The sequence below is a fragment of the Drosophila yakuba genome, chromosome X (assembly GCF_016746365.2).
Source record: "Drosophila yakuba strain Tai18E2 chromosome X, Prin_Dyak_Tai18E2_2.1, whole genome shotgun sequence".
Classification (NCBI taxonomy): domain Eukaryota; kingdom Metazoa; phylum Arthropoda; class Insecta; order Diptera; family Drosophilidae; genus Drosophila; species Drosophila yakuba.
This window is the reverse complement of record NC_052526.2, coordinates 1,471,542-1,481,339: the sequence shown is the minus strand read 5'-3', so window position 1 is coordinate 1,481,339 and position 9,798 is coordinate 1,471,542. Positions and strand designations below refer to the sequence as shown.

General features: G+C 44.1%; 2 protein-coding genes across 9 annotated transcripts in view; one reads left to right on the top strand and one right to left on the bottom strand.

Annotated features, from left to right (window-relative positions):
- LOC6523932 (mucin-2) overlaps window positions 1-9,798 on the top strand; it is a 134,397-nt gene that overhangs the window by 18,720 nt on the left and 105,879 nt on the right. The window lies entirely within an intron of this gene.
- Window positions 1-9,798, bottom strand: part of LOC6523936 (broad-complex core protein) — an 81,988-nt gene that overhangs the window by 16,806 nt on the left and 55,384 nt on the right. For 3 of the 6 annotated variants that reach the window (XM_039371817.2, XM_039371772.1, XM_039371867.1), the window contains exons 7-8: window positions 9,611-9,750; window positions 9,403-9,453 (exon numbers count right to left, since the gene is read on the bottom strand). In XM_039371817.2, the coding sequence (XP_039227751.1) occupies window positions 9,403-9,453; window positions 9,611-9,750 (191 nt within the window). Of the gene's footprint in view, window positions 1-1,832; window positions 3,870-9,402; window positions 9,454-9,610; window positions 9,751-9,798 lie in introns of those variants that run through there. The other 3 variants (XM_039371791.2, XM_039371841.2, XM_039371857.2) reach the window with 3 other exon arrangements.

Below are 9,798 nucleotides of genomic sequence, written 5' to 3'. Positions count from 1 at the left end.
TGTTGCTGTAGCTGTTTCTGTTGTTGTTGCTGTTGCTGTGGCTAGTTTGTGATGGTTGTTGTTGAACTTTGAACTCGAATTGCACAGTTCATAATGCCGCAGATGGGGAACGCGGCTCAAATTCGAATTCGAATCCGAGTCCGAATCGGATTCGTTTCGGTTGGGTTCGAATTCGGAAATTTGCACCCCGATCGCTGGCAGTTGCATTTGCAATTGCAGTTGCAGTTGCCACGACCTTGGGGACGACCTTGTAAACTGGTGGATAATTTTGTGGTGTCTATTTTGCCAATTTGGGTGTGCTCTGATCGTTGATAATTTGTCACGAATTTCGTGGATGCTTTAAACCAATTTGTCTTGTCTTTTTTTGACTCGATTCGCATTTCTCGATTTTCGGTTCAATTTCGACTTCAATTTCCAATTTGTATGCGTTCATTTTTTCGCTCGCTCTCGATTTCGATTTTGATTGTGATTTATCAATTGTTTGTTAAGTTTAGCAAAATTTTGAAACATGTTTGGCCTGATTGATTTGTTGTATATATAAAATGTTTAGTATTATTTTGATTTCCCTTTTAGTTATTCTGTTTTTTTTTTTCGGTTTTTATTTTGTTTTACTTGCAAGTTGTCAATTTTTTCTTGCGGTTGTCACTAGTGTCTCTTTTTTTCAAACTCAATCGCAGCACCGTTGCCTGTGTTGGGTTTCGATTGGGTTTGCATAGGTGGGAGTTTTGGGTGGGGTTTTGGGTACAGGGTGTCAGGGTGTCAGGGTGTCGGGACTGGTTAAAAAGAACCAAATGTGCGGTAGATTAAACGTGCTTTTGGGAACGGGTGGGTCACACACAGGGGGCTTATTCCAATGTTCGGTTGTGTGCGAGGGTTGGTGGTTACGGGGGTCAGTGGTGGGTCAGTGGATCGGGGGCACCTCTAAGATTCAGATTCAGATACTTAGCGCTTAATTGGGGGTCACCGCCCCCTCACAGTGGAGCGGAGCAGAGGGATCGAGTTCGGGGCTTGGTTGATGGTGAGGTGTTAGTATTAGTACTGGTAGTAGTTCTGATTCTGGGGGTGGGTTCCTAAAATGGGGGAAGTTCGCGCTCGACCCGAGGTGAACGAATGTGGCGGATTAGTGTGATGGGGTCAAAGTTCGATGCGATTCGGTTTGGCTCGGTTTGACTCGGCTCGCCACACATGACATGTTACACTGACGTGGCCCAAAGGGGCCAGGTCCTGGCACTACGATCTAGGTTACGATGTATGGTTATGACAATGAGGACAATATGTGCATGATACGAGTGTGTGGCTGGACGTACAGATACAGAGATAGAGATAGAGAGTGAGGGCTATGGACCTGTTAGGGTCCATTCTTTCAGTTATTTCGTTAGGTTTCCCACGGGCGCTGATGACAAAGCCTCGATTGACATGCATACAACACCGAGGCTGGGATCGCTGGGGACGTGGGTGCTTTTGGGGGAGTGGCCTGGGGAGCGGGGTAAATGAAATATCGCTTTAATGTGTAGACGTTTATTTGTAAATATAATGAATTGAATTAGAGTAGAAAGTGAATTAGAGTTCTTTGCGCAGAGCCGCAAGCGCTGGTACATGGATCTCAGCTGCGTTGGCTTCGCGATGTGTGAGTGTGTGGTGTTTTATATGTGTATATATATATATATTTGCTTGTATTCATAGGTCTTACGCACAAACAAGTGTCTGTATCTTTACTTAGCAGCACTAAAAATTAACGAACACAGGCTTACTCATCAAAGTATCCGGTCAACATTTTTATCATCGCATAACTAACATTAAATATACAAAAAATCCAAAAAAAAAAAATACACTATGGTTAAACATTTCTTTATTCTAGACATACATATGCATCGTGATTCGTGTGTGAATAGGTGTGTGTGTGTGTGTGTGGGGGCGTGTGTGTTACTGTGCGCGTAATCCTAACTATTCCGAATCTGATAACTAGTTTAAAGTACTAAAGAAAAGATCTTTGCAATTGGTCGGTCGTTCGGTCGGTCGCTCCCCCTGCTCTTCTCTCCTTTCTTCGTTCTTCTTTCTACATTCTTCTTTCGTCTTTCTTCTTGTAAACTCCTAAGCTTCCAAACATGTGTGTTACTTCACCTACAGTTATCTATAAATCGTAACTCTTTAACATTATGCATATACTTCATAATGGTACAAAAAAAAGTGCAGTTCGGTCTCTATTTTAGTCTAACTTTAAGGGAGAGAGAGATAATTCATACGTCTAACGCTTCACATTTCCCTCTTTTATAATCGATGTACAATTGGCACCTATCATGAGGTGTTTACAGAATATGCTGTCCATCGAATAAATTGTATTTAGTTAAAGCCATTTCGAAGAATTCACTACGGGCACCTCTGTTAGCTCCTACTTAACCGTATTAAGACAAACAGTCAACCTGGACAGGGATTGGGATTGGGAATGGGTTCAGGGTTTTGGTTTGGGACTGGGACGGCAGCGGAATGGCAATTTGGTTCTTTGGCCAGACGCCTGGAAACTTTACAGGGGTGGGGGAAGGGGAGGGGCTGGTCTTGGGTTTACTAACAGCTATCGATTTAATCTGTATAAACTGTGTATCCTGTGCTTAGCAACTACCGAAGGCAACTAATTGTAACTAGCCTAGACTGTGTGTATGTGCACATTCGCTTCCTTCGTCCTGGTCTTTAATAGTTAATGTGTACAAAAAGCACCGTCTTGAGTGTGTGTGTGTGTGGATGTGTGGGTGTGGGTGTGGGTATGGGAGTGTATGAATGTGTATATGTGTGTTCCTACGCCTTACACCTACATATGCTTGACATTCGGATCATTCAAACTTAACAAAAACCTGCTCCCCCTCAACTGGAGAACCCCCCGTGGTGCGGATGCGGGCGCGGATGCGAGTGCGGGTGCGGATGCGGATGCGGTAGCGGGTGTGGATGGTGCTGGACCTGGGCTTGGGCTTGAGCCTGATGCTGATGCTGCTGGCGGTAGTCAAAGTACATGAAGCCCTATGAAGAGGAGTGGTGGTTGAGCTGCTGGTGCTGCTGGTGATAGAAGCTATTGGCTGCCGCCTGGGTGGCACCAACGCCCGGCTCCTGCTTCGGCTGCTTGAGGTTGCGGTGGTAGATGCTCTTGTGGTTGCGCAGGCTGTTCAACGAGCTGTAGACGCGCTTGCAGATGTTGCACACGGGCTCCTTGGTGGGGCGCATGTGTACGTTCTGAATATGCCGCTTGAGGCGCGTCAGGGAGCTCAGGTTCTTGTTGCACGGATTGCATCGGAAGTCGTCGCCGCCGCTGGCCGAGTTGTTCAGTCCCCCCGAGGTGTTCAATGTCGAGTTCGAGTTGTTCAGCGAGCTGTTGGCGCTGCCGCTCGTCGACGCGGATGCGGATGCGGCAGCGGCCATCACCGCCGCATACATCTGCTGCTGTGTGGTGGTGGGCGTATTGGCCTTGGGCGTACTGCAGGCCAGGATCCCGTTGGGCTGCTGCTGTTGGCCGCTGGAGCTGTTGCCCTGCTGCTGTTGTTGCTGCTGCTGCTGCTGCTGTTGTTGCGACATCTGGTGCTGCTGCTGCTGTTGCTGCTGGGGCAGCAGGGCGGTCATTGAGAGGCCGCCGTTGCTGCCACCGCTGCTGCTCCCGTTGGCTGCAAATGTGGAGAGGTTAAGGCCACAGATGCCGGAGGCACTTGTGATGGCTGTAGGTCGAGTTGGAGTTGTTGTTGGAGTTGTTAGAGTTGTTGTTGTTGGTGATGGAGTTTTTTGAGAGTTTTTTTTTGGTAGAGAGTAATCGTAGTTGTTGTTGTTGTTGTTGTTGGTAATCAAGTTGTTTATTGTTGTTGTAGTAGTTGTAGCATTTGTCGTCAGTTTACCTGACGACAAAGTGGGGAAAAAAGTCAGAAAACGTCGCATTAGCCCAAGGACAACGAGTTGTTATTGAATTGAATTGTTTTTTTCGTCTCAATTTTGCGTGACTTCTCATTTGGATTTCGATTTGGATTTTGAAATTTTTGAATTTTTGATTTAATTTCAGTTGATTTCATGTGTGTATTGCCAGATGGTTATCAGAAAACGAATTTCGTTAGCATTTTTTGCATCAAATATATAAGTTTGCTTCATTTCTGCATTAGCTTTTGTTTAGAAAAGCTGGTGGCTAATTTAACTTTGGATTTATTTTTCGATTGTTCAATCTGTTTTTCTAGCGGATTGCGGGACATTAGAAAGAGAGATATACAGAAAGGCGGAGAGAGACATAGAGTGAGAGAGAAAGAAGTAGATGGTGTGGTAGGAAGGGATATATCGGAGGATATATTGTATATGGGGATATCTGGGGATATCGGGTAAGTGGCATGTGGAAAAGAAAACGGTTGGCTTCGCATGGCAAATGTGAGAAATTAATTTCTTTTTGATTGTTTGACGACGATTCAGTTGCAGTTCTTCACCATTCAACTCGAAACTCGAATTGCGTGACTGTGACTGCGACTGCTACTGCAACTGCAACTGTGACCGCAACTGCGACTGCAACTCAGTTCAGTTCCTGATCAGTTTGGGTCAGAATCGATTCTTTCTTTCTTGGCGGCTGCGTATACATATGGACATCGATGTCGATCTGATCGCACGATGGACTCTACCGATACTCAACGTGTGCAAAATTGTTGGGGTTCTTCGTTTGGTTTTGGCTTAGTTTTGGTTTTGGTTTAGGTTTAGTTTGAGGTTCTTGTTGGTTGCTGGTATTGGTATTGGTATTGGTTTGGGTTGGCTGGTTTGTTTTTGGTTTTTTGTAGTTTGTTCTTGTTTACTCATTACCATAGTGTGCGGTGTTGTGTGGCAATTTAAATTTAGGAGTAGGAATAGTAGGAGGAGCATTTGAGTTCAGAGACGTAAGTGAAGTGTTTGTTGTGTCTGTTGTGTGTGTGTGTGTCTGGGTGCTTGTGTGTTTGTGTGTGTGGGTGCGTTTTGTAAAACACCGTCACCATCAGAAGTTCATATCATCTCTGTATCGCTTTTATTGTACGTGTGTTGTGTTGTTCTGCTTCTTTGACTTCCCGTACCTCGTGTCTTTGTGTGTGGGTTTGTGTGTGTGTATTGTGTGTTGTGTGTGTAGGGAGTTCGGGGTTGTGTGTGGTTGTGTCACTTAAAAAGCACTAGAATTAAACCCCTTGCCAAATCACCTTTGTCTCCACCATCATCATCTCTCTCCGGGATCTTATTGGCATTTTCTAGTTTCGGTTTAAATTTTGACTTTTTTTTGCTTGGAATTTCGTTAAATGTACATTGTGCTTAAATTATAATTTTTGTTTTTGTCGTATTTTGGGGCTGTGAGCGGATTGGTGCTATACTTTTGATATTTTCTATTTCAATTGATTTACAAATTTAAGCAATTTCCGAATCCCATCCAATCCATCCACAGCTTTTAATTCGGTTGTGTGCTTAGGTGGTAACTTAAATAGATTAGTAATGGATACATTGTTCGATTTTTGATTTTCAATTTGAATTATTGCCTGGGTCACCAATTGTGGATCTTAAAATTAGGTGAATTTTGAATACTTCTCACGGAAGTTAAAGTAATTTATTCTAGATATGCTAGGCGTAAGATATAACTCTGAATTCTCCTTTTCTCACAGTGTTTGTGTGTGTGTTTGTGTTCATTGGTTTTAAAAATAGGAGCAACAAATATATATATGTATATATAGAGCATAATTTAAAGCGGTTTCTCAATCAAATTTATATACTTGAAGCCTTGAGTGGTTGCTTGAGTTGGTAATCTCAGTTTGTGTTCTTTTGTGCTGGTAGTGGTGTGGTTGGTTGGGTGGTTGGGTTGGCATTTTGGGAATTGGGTGGTGGGAGAAAGGAATAAGGAGAAGGGAGGGGCGTTGGGTGTTTTTGTTTCATGTATCGAGTTGTCTGCTTTGGTCGCCGCTGTGGGCAGAGGTGGTATTTTTGATATTGGATCCATTGGGGGTTTAGTAAAGCGGATTTATATACGTATACAGGGGGTTAGATCGATCAGTTCTTAACAATATGTATGTATATACTTTGACTCATATATATACGTGTGTGGGTAGGTAGATATAAATATATATAGATCTCACGATTATTGGGGAATTTTAAATTTTGGTCGGTTAGTACAATTGGAAAGTAAATAAAGATTAGCGTTAGTCGATCAACTTCGGTGTTAGTGCCCTCTGGTGATCATTTTGTTAGCTGTGTTTGTTTGAGCGCATAATATAGTTTATGTATGTGTGGGTATATGTGTGCTTGTGTGTGGGCGGGCATGTATGTGTGTGTGTGTATGTGTGTGAGTGGGTGAGTGTGTAGTGTGTGCTTTTCGACTACTCAAAGAGGCGAAGGGCTTGCCCATTCTATCAAGATCACCTCACGGGGCCCCCTTGTGAGTGTGAGAGTCCTGTGTGTGTGTGTGTGGTGTGTGTGTGCGTGCTGTGAGTAAGCGTGGCCAAGTTATCAAGTGAACCTGCAGTGTGGCCGTATTGTGTTTCGAGTGTGGAACGAGACGCGCGACACGGAACGGAACGGAATGAAACGAGACGAGCGCGTAGTGTGACTGTACCTTGCTGTAAACTGTGTACGCATGAGTGAACAATTGCCAATATGTGCTGAGTTAGGACTGATGCGTCCACCCCTCGGGACTCAGATCAGGGATAAGGGACCAGAGGTTGTGGGCTTTCAGAGGACTTCCGTGAACCTGGTTATGCACCGACTTCTGTATTCGTAGCGGCGAGCTTGGGTTTGAGCGTGTGATTGTGGGTTATTTTTTGGGTTTGGTTTTGGTTTTTAAGGGGGTTTGGTCAGGCTTCGTGAACCGATGTGTGCTCAAAGCAAAGTGTGGCCGAATTCGAGGGGAGACAGACTAGAGAGACAGACCCAGGGGCGATGGGGCAATGGGGGGGGAGGGGTGTCAATTTCAGGGGTTAAGTGGGTGATAAACTAAACGAAAACCGCTTTTCCCTCCATCACAGGCTGCGGGGGCATCGACTGTTGTTAACAAAAGACACATTGAAAATTAATGTGAAAATTCGTTCGAATGCAATTGTTGTAAATAAAGCTTTTCTTTTGACTTTGCTAATGGGATCGGGTCGATGGGTGGTTAATTTGGTTCGGGTGGGGTTTACATAGTTTTAGACACAAGCACGACGACGTACAAATAAAGGAAAGAGTTCAATATTCAATATATATATATATATTATGTAGGTATGTATATATTCGATCTTCAAATGCGTTGCGTTTTACATGGAAACTAAAAGTTCACACCAATAAAATTTCGATTGCAAAATGTACTCGGTGTTTGCTTCTCTGCGGGGCTTTTCCCGTGTCATGTCTAGTGTTTTATTTTTTTGGATTTTTTTTTTTGCAATGTTTTTGAAACTGGGAATAACGCAAACAAAACTGAACGGAATGGAACGGAACGAAAGGAACGAATGAAAAATAGACACATTAGTGCATCGAGAACTCTACCAAAATCATAGCTAAGTTAATCTCTTATGCCTGCCCCATTCTGATTTGGGTTTAAACGAACAAAAAAGAGGCGGCTGTTTGGCCAAGGAATGTAAATCGGGTCAAAACTAAACTTACTAGTTTATCGTATATCTAGCTGTGGGTCGCTTTTTGAAACATCTATGCATGTGTTTGTAATATGGCGTGTATAGGCGTGTGTGTGTGCTGCATTGTGTGGGTGGGTGCGTGTTGCTGTTGTGTAGTACATTTTGCTGGTGTTTGATCAGTTTACTTGGGGTTTCATAAGGAACACGAACGAATTGTTACACAAAATGGAACGTAACGCAAAGAAACGGAAAGGAACGAAACGGAAACGAAACGAAACGGAATTAATGCAGAGCACAAACGGAAATGAAATGGTAAGCGGATTGCGCAGTCGAAACAACAGCGGTTAATAAACATAAAAGTCACAGTGTGTCGTGTAGCATTCGGTTTGTACTCGTAGTTAGTTTAAGTGGAGGAGCTTGGGGCTTGGGGCATGTGGCTTGGAGTGGGTCTGCTATGCCGCTCTGCCACTTTGCCACTTTCCGCCATGTGGGGCACGGATTGTTGCGGCCTGACCGCAGCACACACACCGCAACTGGTGTGGTGCGAAACTTGTGATAGAATTTTGCTAAACACTCTGCGGCTGGCAGATGAGCTGGAAAGCAGCGAGTTAATTAATTTTGCGTAGTTCATCAAACAAACTGGCGGAGCGGCAATCGCGAATCGGGCATGTTGATGTTGTTGTTGATATTTGAGTGTTTGCCAAAGTTTCGCGGCTGGCGTTTATTTAGCAATTACCCTGCTTTGCTATTACACATTCTTCATTATTCATAATTCGTTATTCATTATGCGGTATTCATTATGCAGTATTCATTATGCGTCAAGCCATCTCGAGGCCAGCATCGTTTAGTACGCAACATGGATGACATGGAAAACCGTCTAAGTGCATGTGCAGGTACTTTTCTTTGCAGGGGAAGGGGTGGTCGGGTGAATCTCCTGGGTGGGTTCTTGCCCGGGGGTCGGGGGGGGATTCTTCAGTTCTGGCATGTGCGTGTGTGAGGGTGTGAGTGTGACCGAAACAAATGAAAACATTTACCATCGAAACAATCAAACAAGAAAGAAATTTATACACTTGATACGCTACGAAGGGAACTCGACTTGGAATCGCAACGAACCGGAAGATTGGTTTTTGTTGTTGAGGGAGGGTGTGGGGGGTGTGTGTTGAGGATCGGTTTGATTTTGGGTCTGCCGTTGGTTCCAAGGATCAAGTTCGGGTTCGTTTATTTACTTTGCGGGTGCGGATTCGAGTTGAGTCCAACGGGAAATAAATCGAAAGTTAAATCAAAAGTCCTGCTCCTGATCGACACGCATACATACGCGACATGTATGCATGCATGCATGTATGCATGTACTATGTGTGTGTCCTCAAGTCAGTCGAAACGCAAAAATCGAAAGAAACAAAAGAACAAAAAGATAAAACAGAAACGACAATACTGACAATTACAACGAAACGAAAAAGGAACATTAAACTAGAAATTCCAAATTCAACAAAATTACGGGCAATCAAATGATCTCTCAGCAGTTTTTTTTTCTTTTCTTTATTTTTTTTTTAGTAATTTCGACTTAGATTCTGGCTCTGGTTTGGATTTAGCTTTGGTATGGTTTTTGGTATTTTTTATCTCGATTTGTATTCGTATTCTCTTTACTTTTAGTTTTACGTTTGCTTTTAGCCTTTCATTTCTTTTGGTATCTGGTATTCTGGTATCTGACTTGGATAGACTCTTTGGTATAGTATTATTTTGGTACTTGCATTTGCATTTGCATTTGATGTAAAAAATGTAATAATGAGCTTTTGAGCGCAAATAGAGCGGAACAATAGAGTACGGATAGAGAAATGTTCTGACTCACCTTGAGGGGACACGGCGAGGTCACCGGACTGCTGCAACTGAGTGTTGAGACCTGTTGTTGGCCGAAACCCAAAACCCGTGCCCGGTCATGTGTGGCAGCGTTTCGAAGAGTGGGGAAAGGGGTAAAGTGGTAGAGGGGAGAGGAAAGGAGGAGAAGAGTAAACGCGTTAGTTAATTGGCGTTAGTCAGCCCACCGAGCTCATACGCACCTAGCAACGCTGAGGGATCGATATTGGGGAAGTTGAAGGCGGCTGCATGGAACATCTTGTTCTCCGCCGGCGACATTATGAACTGTGGGGCGGCGTGGTGGGAAGCGAGTCCGTCGCCGATCTCCTCGTCGTTGCCGGAGCTGCAATGGCACAGGGATAGAGATGGGAATGTCGGGGGTTAGCAAGTG